Source organism: Phaseolus vulgaris, chromosome 3 (genome assembly GCF_051622355.1).
Source record: "Phaseolus vulgaris cultivar YP4 chromosome 3, ASM5162235v1, whole genome shotgun sequence".
NCBI classification, from domain to species: Eukaryota; Viridiplantae; Streptophyta; class Magnoliopsida; order Fabales; family Fabaceae; genus Phaseolus; species Phaseolus vulgaris.
This window is the reverse complement of record NC_143500.1, coordinates 41762250-41777829: the sequence shown is the minus strand read 5'-3', so window position 1 is coordinate 41777829 and position 15580 is coordinate 41762250. Positions and strand designations below refer to the sequence as shown.

The following is a 15580-nucleotide window of genomic DNA, read 5'->3' as shown; positions in this document are numbered from 1 at the left end:
TATTATTCATTTTAGTAGTTTACCCTTGTATTGGTTTACGTGATATTTTTCAAACATTATTTTCAATAAAAATAACACAATTAAATATTTTTTAAAATTATTTCATCATTTAGAAAAACAAGTTTCTTTTAAAGAAAATATCATTATACATGACAAATACGAGTATAGTACAATTTGATATAACTGAAGTTAGTATGAATTTAGTTATACAATATTTTTGCGAAAATCATTGTTCACACATATGATTTCAGGATAATTATCAATTAATTAAAATTAATTTTCTCACATATGATTTCTTTAAAAAAATATGCGCACAGATGACTTTAACATAACTCGTATTTACAAGATATAATTTTTTAAAATTTTAAAAATGTTAATAACAATTTATTTGTAGTTTCTATATACGATTTTCCAAATTAAAAAATAAAAAAATAAAAAAATAATCTGCTGAGTGCGAAAATTTGATATCAAATTGCACTACTTTGAGAAAAAACCCGCGAGAAGACTTTGAAAAATATATTTTCTTGAAAGTATTTTTATCATTAAAAAAATGGGTGTGAACTCAACAAATTGCTGTGAACAAAAGAAGCCCAAAGTTAAGCATACCCATCCTTCATAGGCCCTGTGTAATGGACCAGAAAAGAAGCAACGGCCCATATAAATACCTAAGAAAAGGTTTTGGGATTCCGAACATCTCTTTCTCCGTCGTGGTTGCACTCACTCACTCCGATATCAAAACGGCGCCATGCCTACCGTCAGCGTGGGGCGGGATCGCCTTTTTGCGGCTGTAGGAAGAACTTACAGTGAGCTTCCATTTCTCAATCGCTATCTTAACATTTTTACCAATTTTCACTTCGACCTTACTCAATCGACCATTTTGTTGTTGTTGTTTTTTTTTCAGCGCAAGAGGAATTCGAAGACTTGTGCTTCAGTTTCGGGATCGAGCTCGACGACGTCGTAAGCCCTTCACCGTCATTGTTATCGTCTAAACACGGAGCTTCAATCACTACATTTTTAAATTAGTAATAATAGTAATTGTTATCAGCATCATCTGATGAATTCAGTGTGATTATATCAGACGACGGAGAAGGCAATTGTAAGGAAAGAGAAGCATCTGGATGAAGAAGAAGCTGATGAGGACGAAGAAGTTATTTACAAGATCGAAGTTCCCGCCAATAGGTACCATTGTGATGTCTTCGCTTTTTTTTTTGCTGCACATGGGATTCAAGAAATTGTTTAATTCTGTTAACACTTTATGTTTTCAATCCATTTGTTTTACTTTGTCGGTTCTGTGACTCGTATGGTTTTATTTACTGTGCGTTCAGTGTTGGTAATTTAATAAATTTATCGAATTTTCTTGGTAATCTTCTTGTATTCGGGATTCACACTCTATTGCATTGTGAAATCGGATTTTTATACTTTACTGGGAGATTGACGAGGAAATTAAAGCATGTTGATTTTTCAGTAGGAATTAATGCTAACGGGATTGTATGTTTTATAAAGAAAGTTACACAAGTGAGAATGAGTGATGTGGCTCACCATTGTCTCATTGCAATTCTCAAATCACTGAATTTATAATATGCTTGTTCATAAGCGTATAACTATTCTAAGCATGGTATTACAGGTTGTCACCTTTCATAGTCTGTTCTGTCAGATATATTTCCCCCGTGCAAAAATAGTTATAATTTCCTTTCTTGTTGCGTAGATATGACCTCCTGTGCCTTGAAGGGCTTGCTCAAGCTCTCCGAGTTTTCTGTGAGATCCAGGAGATCCCCACTTATAGATTGTCTGACATTAGTAAGAATGCAATGCTGAAAATGCATGTGAAGCCAGAGGTAGTCATGTCATGCTTGTTCTTTTGTTAGTTTGGTCTTTCCTAAGTTGAAAATTGACATGTTTCTTTTCTCTTGAATCATCGAAGACTTCTGTGGTTCGTCCATTTGTTGTATGTGCTGTATTAAGAGGTGTAACTTTTGATAAGGCAAGATACAACAGCTTTATCGATCTCCAAGACAAGCTTCACCAAAACATATGTCGGTAATGTGTTTTGATTTCTTCTTTATTCATTTTGAGCTGAATACTACTTGTCTCTGAATTCTAACTAGAACAGGCTTTCAAATTTGAATGCAGTCCAAGTAATGTGTTTCTTGTTGCCAAGTTTGTGATTAACTGCTTCCATAGATTTTAGGATATAAAGAAAAGTCATGTTATCAGGGGATTTTAGTTAATGATATTGTAAATTTTATTTTGAATCTTTTACTTTGCTATTTTCATAGAAAAAGAGGAAAAAATCCCCTTGTGCTGGTAGATACTGCTTTACTTTTATTTCCACACTACGTTGTTCTTTCTTAATTATGATTATTTTTTCTCTTGTAGCTTATCTTTATGTTGCTTTTGGTCATCTCATGTCACGGAAAACTAAAATTTTCTGAATGAATTTTCCGTCAAGTAATTTCATTCTTTTCTATTTTTTCAGGCGAAGAACACTTGTTGCCATAGGAACCCATGATCTGGACAAATTGGAGGGTCCTTTCACATACGAGGTTAATTTCTTTTATCAAATCGTAGATCATGTAAATTATAATAATGTGAACTTTGGATAGATAGATAACTAACAAAATTAGGATTGAGATAGACATCTGGGTACTATGTTTATAGAAGCGGGAATCTTACAGCCTAGTTCTCACTACTAAAAGAGGAAGTTGCTGCCTGGCCACTTTGATTGATTACGTCACTGACATATTATTGTGCTGACTCAGAACTTATTGGTATCAAAGGAAGCACACTGAATCTTGATGTGTTTTACTGCTGTTTATGATCAAAAACTGTATCGGAATTTTCCTAAAACCGATTAACAAGAGAAATGTTAATAGTTAATGACCATTTTCTTGTGTAATTTAATTATATTATATCTAAGTATGCACATCATCAGTAACGGTGACTTTACTCATGTAATTTCCAGGCTTTGCCACCTTCGAGTATAACTTTTACACCACTAAAGCAGGTAACAATTTTTATACTACAGATAACATCATATGCTGGACTTCAAATTTTTTATGTGAATTGCCAATCTTATCTTTTGTCTTATTTTCCCTTTTGCCTTGGCATGATAGGAAAGGAGCTTCAGGGCTGATGAGTTAATGGAGTTCTACAAAGTGAGTTTTTGTGTTATTTTCCTTGTTTATATAAACATTTATTAGGAACCTAGTAGAAGAAGGCTTACAAGTTATTACATGTCTAAATACATGTTGGTTTGTTTGACAGTCAGATTTGAAACTGAAGAAATTCTTGCATATAATTGAGGATTCCCCTGTTTTCCCTGTATTATATGACAGTAAGAGGTATTAAATTTTCATAGTATCCTTATATTTAAATTTTCAAAGGTCTGAAATCTTGTCTCTCATCTGTGTTAGGCTACGAAAAAGAGCCATCCAAGATGCTAGTTTCATTTATCCTGGTATTTAAATATCTGTAAAATTACTGATTTGCTCCCTATACTTCAACATACTTTACCTTTTAGTCCCTACACCTCAAAATTATCCAATTTAGTTCTTAAACATATATTTTTTAGTCTCTATGTCTCTAGACGGTAGGAACTAAAGGAGATTAAAAGTGGCATGCATATGCGGGACTAAAAGGGATTAAAATGGTATTTTTGTTGAGACTAAAATAGATAATTTTTAAAGATAGGGACCAATGGATAACGTTTGACCACTATAGGAACTAACTGAGCATTTAAAAAATTGAAATCTTTTATCTCTCATTTGCATTGCATTATGCAGAGTTTTGTAGAACTCTATAGGTAGTATATCTTGCTCAGAGTATTTTGGGTAGTTATTAAAATTTAAACTTAACAATTATAATTAAAATAAATAAAATCATATATACATATTATATTTCTGGTTTCACATCACATTTTGATGGGAATGGCAAACCACTGAGGCTCTCACCATGTAAACAGTTTGGAGAGTGTAGATGTATGTAGTTACCCCCAAATATCTTTTTCTTGGGGTGGTAAGCAGTAACTATACTGTTTTGCCTACTGCCAATGCTCACCCTCAATCTGTGGATAAATTCGGCTAAAAGTTAAAAATGTGTGGGAAAAAGTTCAGTTAGAGAATGTTAAGGATAACTATAAAAATTATGGCATGATAGGAGAAAAAAACTAAATTTTTATTTGAGTGACTTGACATCTGTCTCAAAGTTATATTTAAATATCTTATTGGTTTAAATTATAGTTTATAAAAATTTAACTGAGGTTTTTGAGCATAAAATATGCATATATTGTGTGCAATGTAAACACATAGATGCATATTTATCATTATATGGATGCATAAACTGAAAACGTTCATGCTTTCTTCAATGAGATGCATTCCTAGTTTCCCATTAAAATTTGATCAGGTTAACTTGCTGGAATTCTTTTAATTATTAATCCTTGTGAAATTTCTGTGTTTATGCATTTTCTGAACTACTAACTACTGTCTCTTGATCTTCAATTTTCTCTAATATTCTACTTAATTGCAGTTGTTGACTTAACTATATTAATATGCTGGAATGTTTTGACAGAACTGTGTTATCTTTACCCCCAATTATTAATGGTGCTCACTCAGCCATCACTCTGGATACAAAGAATGTATTTATTGAATGTACTGCTACTGATCTGACAAAGGCGAAGATTGTTTTAAATACAATGGTAGAGTAGTGAGTTTTGTTATGTTTTTCTATTTGTTTTTGTAAGCAATACAATTGTTTTAGATGATGATAGACTATTTCATATTTTCTTAGGTAACAGCCTTCTCAGAATATTGTGCAAACAAATTTGTCATTGAACCAGTTGAAGTGATTTCTTCTGATGGCAAGTCCAACATATACCCTGATTTATCTGTCTACAATATGGAAGTTTCTCTATCTTACATTACTGGATTGATTGGGGTATCACTGGAGGCAGAAGAGGTAATTATAATGTTGCTTCATATTGAGTGACATGTTCCTGCACTTGCTATTAACATATTTACTATATGATGTAGAATTACTTGGGATGCTTCTAGTTGCTGATCTTGGTCAATTTGGGTTAATTCTTGATCTTGGTGTGAAATTTGGTAAATTTGTGCTTTGAAAATTGAAGATGAGTAATTAAATAATTTGTTAAAAATAAGGTATAATTAAAGGTGAAGCTTCCAATGGGTTTTGACGTCATAAATTTCTTTTATAGGTAATTTTGTTTCCATATTTTATTTTTATGTTCTAATGATAGCTTAATCCTTTTTCTGTTTCATGTCACATTAAAATAAAATAAAAACTCAAGCTAGACAGCTTGTTGGCCCTGTTTTTTTTCTCGTCTTTTAATTTTTGTAATTAGAAATTTGCCCATATTAATATATCTCAAGGATTTACTTTCTGTACATGTTTATGAAAACATTTTTTACATAATAGTTTTCAGTTGTTCGTATGTTCATGTTAAATTTCCTTAATTTTTATCTTGTTAGTCTCTATGTTGCTGATACTTGTCTCTAGTGCAAGATTCACTGCTCTCACATACTAACAATATCAAGTGAAACAAATATTGTTGAACTTGTAATCACTGATTCATAATCTTCCCATCTTCCTTCAGGTCACTAAGTTCTTAAATCGGATGCAATTGCATGCTAAGCAGTCTACATCTGCTAAAAAGCAGTCTAACTTTATAGTATCTGTACCTCCTACGAGAAGTGACGTTCTTCACCCTTGTGATGTTATGGAGGTATTGATAATGACAGGCTTTGTCATTCCTGAATGTATATTGGATTTAATGTGTCTGTATATGTTTTACTGACAACTCATGCCTTTTTTTTGGTTTTTTCTATCTATAGGATGTGGCAATTGCTTATGGATTCAATACTATTAAGGATAAGGCTGTAGCTGATAATAAGGGCTCAAAGAGGTTGGCTGCTTCCCTGACTCTACTTCCACTGAACGAGATTAGTGATCTTATTCGAAAAGAGGTATAAAACAAAATAGTAGAACATATTATTTTTGTGACTGGATAAGGTTAATGTTTCATGCGTAAATTTCAATAAAATGTATAGATCATTTTGTTATCTTTGATTAAGCTGATGCAGTAGAATTAATTACTATAGCCTAACATATTTATGAAGGTTACAGTTTATTTAAGGTCCCTAATTTTCTGAATCTACTATTCCTAACTTCTTTTCAGGTTGCATTGATTGGGTTTACAGAGGTCTTGACATTCATACTTTGTTCTAAAAAGGAAAACTTTGCCATGCTTAACCGCAAAGATGATAAATCTAAAGCAGTTATCATTGGAAACCCCAGATCTTCAGACTTTGAGGTTTACACATTTATCTTCCTTTTCTATGGCAATGCTAAGGTTTATATAACAATTTATTTAATTGCAATGAAAAAATAGGATCTCTTAAAACGACCCTCTTCACGTTGTTTCTTTCTTTAATTGTTTTGTATAGTTCTTTTTAGTGGTTTTTAATTGTTTCCTGTCAGCAAACAGTTCTGAGATCTTATAGCCTTTACTTATGTGGTTATATTATTGATTCATTCTTTATTTTATGATCTTGTTACTTTTGTTTGTACATGCTTATTTTTTTAATCGGAAGAGGAAACTATAGATAGATACACTAATCATGCTAATTTTGCCTTTACTTATGTGGTTATATTATTGATTCATTCTTTATTTTATGTTGTTACTGTTGTTTATATACATGCTTATTTTTTTTTAATCGGAAGAGGAAACTATATATAGATACACTAATCATGCTAATTTTAAAAAAAAATGAAATTAGAAAAATAAAAGCATACTAGAGGATAGCAGTGCAGATGCATCCTGCTGGGCATTTAGAAATCAATTTGCAAAGCTTACTGATTATCTTTGATTATCTTTTCTCAGTACATCACTGTTTTATTTTCCTTTTTTGTATACCCTATATTGAATTGGAAACATCAGTATTGATATTTACCTCTTTATTTTTTTTGTTTTTAATTTTTGCGTGAAGTCATGTAGTGTAATTTTTAACTCTTACCTGTATTCAGGCTGTGCGAACTAGTCTTATGCCTGGCATTTTGAAAACTGTTGCTCACAACAAGGATCATCCAAAGCCAATCAAGGTATTATTTTCAGTTCTTCCTTTTGGTGATTGATGTTTTTATCATAAATCTTTACAAGAACCACATTTTGCTTTTTTTTTTATCATAAACGTATTATACTTTCAATCTTACATTTTATTGTGTATTGTAAATTGTCCCAATCATTGATAACATTGAGCATTCCCTGTTAATGTAAATGTATTTAGAGAAATTAATGTATTATATTTGTGATATTAATTCAAAGAAAACAACAATAAATGGCATCTAAATAATCGGAAAACAATTGTAAATGAAAGGAAAAGTAAAGGTAAAAAACAATTGGAAGTTGGAACAAAGATGGTTTGCTGTGTCGGGAAACATGTTCGGTGCCTTCTAAAGCCTTTGTGTGAATGTGAAGCTGCAGAATTACTGTGTAACCAATAAACAGTCTCATCCCTTGAATTTATGAGCCTTTTCCTACTCTGTCTTCCTTTGGCATTATTGAGTAATAGGGCCGTTATTAAGTCATTTGACTATGATTTCCTCCTCCAAAAACTGTAAAATTGTTGTTCGTACCTACCCTGCCATCATGTTATAACATGCATTCCCTTTTGTTAAAGACTTTTAGGCGCAAGATTGTTGAGTTAATAATTAATCTGCTTGTGCAACTTTTCGTAATTGTCATTCAAAAATATTTCAATGCCTAGCGTCTTCCGAGGATTCAAACTTTCTAAACTGTTTATCTCTTCCTCTGATGTATACGTTTCTATCTTAATTTTTTGTTCAGATTTTTGAAGTGGGTGATATATCACTTTTGGATGATAATAGAGATGTTGGTGCAAAAAATATTCGCCAACTTGCTGCTCTGTACTGTGGTGCTAATGCCGGATTTGAGGTATATGGCGCTTTATTTGGTTGTTTGCTCTTACAAGTTATTACATGTGCAGTATTTACCCCTATTATTACTTGATTGATCAGAGCTTTGAATTTAAATTGGCTATATTTTCAATAAAAAATGATATCTAAAATAAATCACTACTCTTTAGTTACAATCTATTATTTCTAGACATGGTAAAAATAAATTGGGTGATTGTATTTCAATATTTTTCCAATGATATGCAGATAATTCACGGCTTGGTCGACAGAGTAATGGAAAAGAACGGTGTTTCCTTTGTTCCACCTGGTGATAAGTCGGGCTATTACATTGAGCAGTCAGATGTAAGTGCATAACACTGCATAGGAGTTGCTTTTTTTTATTTTGTCCTTTTTTGCGATATTTATTCTGCTTATGATAATATATGTATTACTCATTTGCCCATTGAAGGAACCCGAGTTTCTTGCTGGTAGACAAGCTAGAATCATTTACAAGGGAAAGCATGCTGGCACTTTTGGCATTGTTCATCCCGAGGTACTTGCGATCGCTAAAATTATCTTGTTTTATTATGTCCAATTGTTAGTATACAATCTGGCAATTCCTATTATTTTATTTTGATAATTATGGGGGGTACTTTTTGGATGCGTAAACGATTACAGAAGAGGGGATTACGTAATTTTTTTGTCGATTGATTGCGTCTTACTGGCAATAAATGTAGCTGTTCACCAGACAATGTTTTTGGAACATATATAATACAACTATTAATTCTGGTTGTTATCTACTTTCAGGTACTAAACAACTTCGACATTCCTGATCCCTGCTCCTTTGTTGAACTTAATGTCGAAAGTTTCCTATGAAAGATTACTTGCATCAAGTAAGTGTATCCATCCCAAACTATTTCCTGTTGTCAGTTTGTATTATTCACCCCTCTTACCAGAACTGCTACACCATCTCCTTTCTCTGGTAATTTTGGCTTGGCTGATATTGGTTTTTATGCAGGTCCCATTCACTCTTTTGAATATATAGATATTCATCAAACTGGGAATCACGATGTTGATCTGCTCCATAAATGTTTGGAATTTAGAACTACGCTTGCTTGCTGGGAAGCGGAATGTAACTTAGAGTGTTTTGTTCATTATAGATGTATCTTTTTTTGCCAACTTTCTCGTTATGACATGTTTAGAATATTTAAAGCTACCAATTTGTTAATAGGTATAATCTCTACCACAATTAGTTATTTTTTAAAACGGTTTATTATTGTCTTAAAATCAAGTCTGCAAGGATATTGATTCCTTCGAAAATTTTGTCAATACAAAAGCTGCTGCTTGGGCTGGGACTGTTTTTCTTTGTTTTTAGACTATTGAATTATGTATGATCTTATCTATTTTGACGTGCCCAAATTTAGTGTCCCTAAAAGATTAAAATAGTTATCATTTTTCAATGTTATAAATACTCTTTATTAACAATAAATAGTTAGATAAATGAAAACCAATAAAAAATTATAGCTTAAAATAATATTTGAAAATTAGAGTTTTTCTATTATTATAAGGAACAAATGGTAAAATACAAGTTTCATGTGGAAACATCATTTCAATCATCATTATGAATAACTTCATGATGATGAAAAAGGTATTAAAAACCACTTTACCGAAAAACAATAATTAACTTTAACCAAATTTCACTTTTTAATATATATATATAAGCAATCATCACTCATTTTGAGGTTTATATTAAAATATTAACCTTTTTTAATGAAGACCTCGTACAAACAACTATGAATTGGATTTTTCAAAATCTAATTTATTGCATTTCATATCCATTTTAACTTATCAAATTTATTTAAATCCGTTTAAAGTGAATTCAATCTATATTATATCCACTTTGTCAATTAAATTAAATCTACTTTATCAATTATATTAAATTCATATATTAACTTGATTCAAATTGAGCCTAAGCCGACTCACTTGGACGCATACCAACTCAGTTTGACATTGACCAAAATCGTATTTGCTCGACATGGACCTGAGCCGAATTTGCTCAACATGGACCTGAGCCGACTTCGCTCGACATTGATCCAGGCCAACTCAACTCGACATCTACCCAAGCCAATTCGGCCCAATAACGACCCAAACTAACTCGGCTTGAAATTGACCACTCTGCTTGAAATCGGCCTGGGCCAACTCAGCACCACATCGACCCAAATTGACACGGCTCGACATGGGCTCAGACCGACTCGACTCGACATTGGCCCGATTCGACATGGGCTAAGGTCGATTATGCTCAATATCGACCTAGACATCGGCCCAGGCACATTCGTCCTAACATCAGCTCAGACGCGTTTGTCCCTACATTAGTATGGGCTTGTTTGTCTCTACATCGGCTCGGACCCATTCGTCCCTACATTAGTATGGGCTCGTTCGTCTCTACATCGGCTCGGACCCGTTTGTCCCGACATCAACTCGGGCCCATTCGTCTCGACATCGATCCAAGCCCGCTTGTCCCAACATCGACCCGGGCCCACTCGTCTCAACATGGCTTGGACCGACTCAACATGGGCTCGGGCCCTCTCAGTACAATATCGTCCTTGGCCCGCTTGACTCAACATCGACTCGAGAATACTTAGTTCGATATCGAACCGAACAAACTTGGCTTGACATGGGCTTAGACCGACTCAACTTCACATCAACTCAAGCCGATAACGACCCATACCAACTGGGCCCAAAATTGACCAACATCCACTCGACTTGACATCAACAGGCGACTCAGTTGGACATGGCCCGAGTCGACTCGACTCCAAATGGATTTGGACTGACTCGTCTCGACATGGACTCAAACCAACTCTGCTGGACATGGGCTTGGTGCCAACTCAACCTGGTTTGGGTGCCAATTTGACTTGGGCTTTGGCCCATACCAACCCGATTCGACTTGAGCCAACTTTGCTCAATCTGGACCCGGATTGTCTTGACTCAACCTGGATCGGGTCAAGTCAAAATCCAACCCAAAATGCAATTTGGATAATCCAAAAATGTATCCAATCTATATCTAATTAAATGGATTTGATTTAAAATCCAAAAATATGGATTTGGATTTGAGATAAATCCATTTAAATGAATTAAAATTAATATGCATTTAAATAATTATGGATTGAATTTTGAAATTTGAATATTTTTGCACACCCTTACAAACAACTTCAACTAATGCCATTCACTTGTTGAGTAGCTTTATCAACAAAGCAATCAACTAGTAGTTGAACTGGACCAATATACGTTTACAGATTCCGCCGAATAAACACACAAAAATACAGGAGTAATTCTATAATGGGTAAAGTAAAACAGACAAAGGCCAGTCCAACTAGATTGATGAAAATGACAAGTTCACGTACTCTTCATGATACTAACAAATTCTTCAATGTTGTCTAACTTCTCATTTGAGAGGCCTGCAAAACAGGAATCATCAATTAAGAATCAGAATTAATGAGTTTAACTGGCAAAAGTTTTGATGTAAGTTGCACTACAATGAATGAAATTTTGCTTACCTTTAGCAGAACGTACAGCAGACAGATCCATTTCTGTGCTATAGATCCTTTTTGTTTTCATTTGATCAGTCTCTTCAATCATGCTGGAGTTTAGCTTTCCCATCTTCATTTCAAGTTCTGAGGCGGTGGCCACAATCTCTATAGCAATCAATGGTTTATATAAAGATCTGTCAACTCATACACTTAATATGATATCAACATATTTGACAATAATTCAACCAGAAAATACCCTGAAAGAATTGTAAATGCAGATGGCCAAGATATAAACAAAAAGAAGAGGAGCTCTTTAATTACCCTCAAACAACTCATGCATAGAGTTTTGCTCATATAATTGTACTGCTTCATTGATATATCCAGCATTGATACTAGACTTTATTTCTAATAGTTGAATTTCTTGATTCAGCATTTCAGAATCCTGCGCCACCTGACATCATAATCATTACCAAGATAAATGAGACAAGAATCAATTCTGAAAAAGAAAGAATTTAGCAATCAACATTCGTATTACCTCAGTTAGTTTTTCTCTCAATGAATCTAACTGAGCATCTATATCTGGATCAAAAGGAGCACCTGGATCAGGGCCACTCTCAGTTGATTCATCCTGGAAGGACGCATTCATCCATGGTAAGACAATCAGCCAAGAATGAAAATCCAAACTAAGGAAGCAATATTTCTCAACCAGCACATATATTTGTCATTTTAAATTGCATATATACTCGGAAAGAGAGAGAAAAAAAAAAAAAAAAAAACTAGACGTCAAAACAGCATGCAATAATGCAAATAAAGCTTCTTATGAATTGTGATATATTTTCTATGTATAGGATTTAGATGTCTGGTTTTCTGGTATGCAGTTCAAAGGAGACATCCACCATACTCAACGCATCATATGTACACTTCTCAGCATTTTCTATGGCGAATATTTCATTCATCAGTGTCAAAAAAGACATATACGATCCTAGATAACCTTAAAAACGAAATACTATACAACAGAATCAAAGAGGTCCGGTGTCCTAGCTCTCTATATTCAACAAGAATTAACCCAATACACAGTTCTTGCACCCAAAACTGACAAATGCTAAAAAGGCCAACATGCAGAAACAAAAATTCAATTACAACTGAAGTTGAATTAATAAATAATGCGTAAAAACAGTAACAGATAACGGAAGCAACTGCAGCAGAAAAAAAAAACATACAGTGTTTGGCAAACGAAAACCTCGGGGAAGAGAAAAACAGTGACGGAGGACGTAATTCTCCCAAGCACCAAGCTGTTTGTCCAAAACAGATTGAACCCTCTGACGAATGCAATCAACACCCTTTCACAACACCCCAGTAACATCAAACTATTAAAATTCATTCATAATTAAGATCAATTGCCCTAATTTTTGTATCGAACGCAATAAGAGAGACATAGAGAGACCTTTTTCAGATCTTGGGACCTCTGGGTGCCTTCGATGTTCAACTTTGTGGATGCGTCCCTGCAATTGAAGTTCATATCCTCGTAATTTCCAGAACCAAGTTTGAAAAAAGCAATTGAAGAAAGGAAAGAGGGTGTTACTGGTAGAAGAAACAGAAAGCTTCATCGAGCACATCGTCGACGTTGTTGAGAACTTCGTTACAGAAGAGTTGTGGGTTCAGATTAAGAGCATCGAACACCGCCTCACTCTCACTCTCTTCCATTCCCGCCAAATTCCCGATTTGCCTTTCAAAACAAAACTCCCAATTCTTGCCAAATGTGATGTTTATAAGTCCACTTTTATTCCAAATTCATTTTTTATTTTTAAAGAAATATAATTAGTTTAATATTTTTTCATTGATAATAAATTGCAAATCTTGAATCTTGTTAGTAATGATTCTTATTCAGAATATTTACATATGTAAATTGGAAATCTAAAGATAGTTTGTTATTTGTTATCAAAATCTTTTGGTCATTATCGCACAATGTAATAAATACAATATCTATTTCTTTTCAGAAAAAAAAAACAGTTTTCACCGCATTAATGAAATACAAGAAAAGAAAATAAAGATTCTCCGTCTAATCAATTAACAGTAAATACTACAATATACAATTTTATAATTTTTTATTGTCATTAATTATTAACGAATAAACATTACAAATTTTAGTTGGTAAATATTGGTAGCCTTCCCACAAAAAATAATTAAATTTATATATTGATTAGTTAATTCAAGAAAAATAATAAATTTAATTAGATTAAAAAGTTTTCTTCTTTTATTTTACATAATGTGCCACTAATCATCTTTTACTTGTATATTATTTTTGGATGAATGAAAAAATAAAATAAAATGAAAATCCATAAAAAATAAAGATAAATATAGGAGACTGATCAGAATTACAAGTAAAATAAGAAAATCATCTTCTTGTCACTTTTTTTTTTTTTAAAAAAAAAAAAACATAATGATTTAACAACACCAACTTCATAAGCTAAATTTTTACAATTTTCATTCAAAGTTTATATTCTAAAGAAGGATTTATAGAATGTAACATAAACTCAAACAACTATCTTGAACTAAACTCCTAATTGGAGAAATTCTATCATTTGAATATTGATAAAACTAAGAAGGATAAAACAAGACATCATAAAAAAAATCTAACTCAACGTCCCACCTACAATTTTCACATGAGTTTTGAATACTATCATCACCATCTTCATTGTCTACCAATTTCCAACTCCCTTTCTTTAGACTCCAACCTTTGCATGGCTTCTTGCAACATAAAGGAGTTGGATTGCGCACTAGTGTTCCATAAGGTCTTCTCCATAGTCCTTCCAATAATGTTATTACCTTGTTTCTGCAATTTACAGCACACTTCGCATTCCTCAAAAATTGCAAATACTGAACTCCTTCTTTTCTTAAATCATCATCGTGGGAGCATAATAAAATCAAAGCATATGTATATTTTGCTTCCAAGTGACCCTTTTCTGCAGCCATCTTCAAGCCTTTCATGCCCTTCTCTATATCTCCACCAAAACTCTTCAATTCTTGCAATCCCACTCTATACAAAGCTTCAATATTTCCACTTTCCTTACAACTTTGCATAAAAGAATCAAAAGCTTCTTTATGTGACCATGGAATTAATGGGAACTTTTCCAAAGAAACTTGTTGCCACATGTAGTTTTCTTTTGAAGCAATAAAAAAATCTCTACAACATACTTTCATGTTATAATGATCAATGTAAGACTGAGAGCTTACCCTTGCAACCACATTGAGCAACAAGTCTTGGGGAATTGATTTTATTGGGATCAAAGAAGATGTAGTGTTGATGCGTTGCCTCTTATTGTCTCTTGGAAGTGATTCCATTGGAATCGAAGAAGCAAACTCATTACTTTCTTCGCTTTGTCTCTTGTTGCAGTGTGTTTTCTTCACCATTTTTGAACTAGTAATATTTCTGTGATACTGAGATCCAAATTTGAACCTTCAAAATACAAATTTTAATATGATTAAAGGATTGAATGATAAAGTGTGGGTATTATATAGAAGTGTCTATCTTATATTTTAGAAGGCTTATATATATTTTTTATATCAATAGAATCTTTTTAACCAATATAATCTTTTTCCAAATCTATTTCTTTGACTTTGAACAAGATTATGATTATATTTTATCTTATTTATCTATCTTATGCACTAATCTCACTAATTATGGATATTCTAATTAAATATTTCTTTATATTTAATTTTATTTACCAGATTACTTTTTTTAATAATTTATTATTTTATAAATATTATTTTTTCAGACTTAGAATTCGATAGATAGATATTTTATTACATTTACAGGTATAATTATTTTCACCTATCATTAGTTGATTGGATTTGAATATATATCACTAACTATTTTATCTTATACTGGTAAAAATAAAAGTGATGTTTTATCCGCATTTTTTAATTTTAATTGTATACTTCTTTTAAATAAACACACACACATATATGTATAACTTTTTATTATATATCTATTCGTTATATAACTTTTAATTCATTTTCTAGTTTTAAAGAAATATAATTAGTTTAATTTTTTTTCAATGATAATAAATTGCAAATCTTGAATCTTGTTAGTAATGATTCTTATTCAGAATATTTACATATAT

At 32.6% G+C, this 15580-nt stretch overlaps 2 protein-coding genes across 2 annotated transcripts; one reads left to right on the top strand and one right to left on the bottom strand.

The window, feature by feature from the left end:
- Positions 1–598: 598 nt before the first annotated feature.
- LOC137807678 (tRNA synthetase beta subunit family protein) lies at positions 599–9303 on the top strand. Its single transcript, XM_068608427.2, has 20 exons — positions 599–803; positions 902–957; positions 1079–1179; positions 1706–1835; positions 1922–2037; positions 2477–2543; positions 2963–3004; positions 3114–3155; positions 3265–3341; positions 4567–4693; positions 4786–4953; positions 5612–5740; positions 5850–5981; positions 6194–6328; positions 7042–7116; positions 7862–7969; positions 8197–8292; positions 8399–8482; positions 8737–8822; positions 8948–9303. The coding sequence occupies exons 1-19, from the start codon at positions 746–748 to the stop codon at positions 8803–8805; spliced, it is 1812 nt and encodes a 603-aa protein (XP_068464528.1). The 5' UTR covers positions 599–745; the 3' UTR covers positions 8806–8822; positions 8948–9303.
- Positions 9304–11056: 1753 nt separating this feature from the next.
- LOC137807677 (protein MIS12 homolog) lies at positions 11057–13206 on the bottom strand. Its single transcript, XM_068608426.2, has 7 exons — positions 13039–13206; positions 12901–12958; positions 12677–12796; positions 11992–12084; positions 11778–11907; positions 11484–11621; positions 11057–11384 (listed from the first exon to the last, which is right to left on the bottom strand). Exons 1-7 carry the CDS (start codon positions 13158–13160, stop codon positions 11323–11325), a joined length of 723 nt encoding a protein of 240 aa, XP_068464527.1. The 5' UTR covers positions 13161–13206; the 3' UTR covers positions 11057–11322.
- Positions 13207–15580: the final 2374 nt, after the last annotated feature.

Coding starts and splice junctions, on each gene's coding strand:
- LOC137807678 (XM_068608427.2), top strand. CDS start 746: ATGCCTACCGTCAGCGTGGGGCGGGATCGCCTTTTTGCGGCTGTAGGA. Junction 2,038..2,476: donor CTTCACCAAAACATATGTCG/GTAATGTGTTTT, acceptor CTATTTTTTCAG/GCGAAGAACACTTGTTGCCA. Junction 7,117..7,861: donor ATCATCCAAAGCCAATCAAG/GTATTATTTTCA, acceptor TTTTTTGTTCAG/ATTTTTGAAGTGGGTGATAT.
- LOC137807677 (XM_068608426.2), bottom strand. CDS start 13,160: ATGGAAGAGAGTGAGAGTGAGGCGGTGTTCGATGCTCTTAATCTGAAC. Junction 12,959..13,038: donor GCTTTCTGTTTCTTCTACCA/GTAACACCCTCT, acceptor CTTCAATTGCAG/GGACGCATCCACAAAGTTGA. Junction 12,085..12,676: donor GTTTTCGTTTGCCAAACACT/GTATGTTTTTTT, acceptor GCGTCCTTCCAG/GATGAATCAACTGAGAGTGG.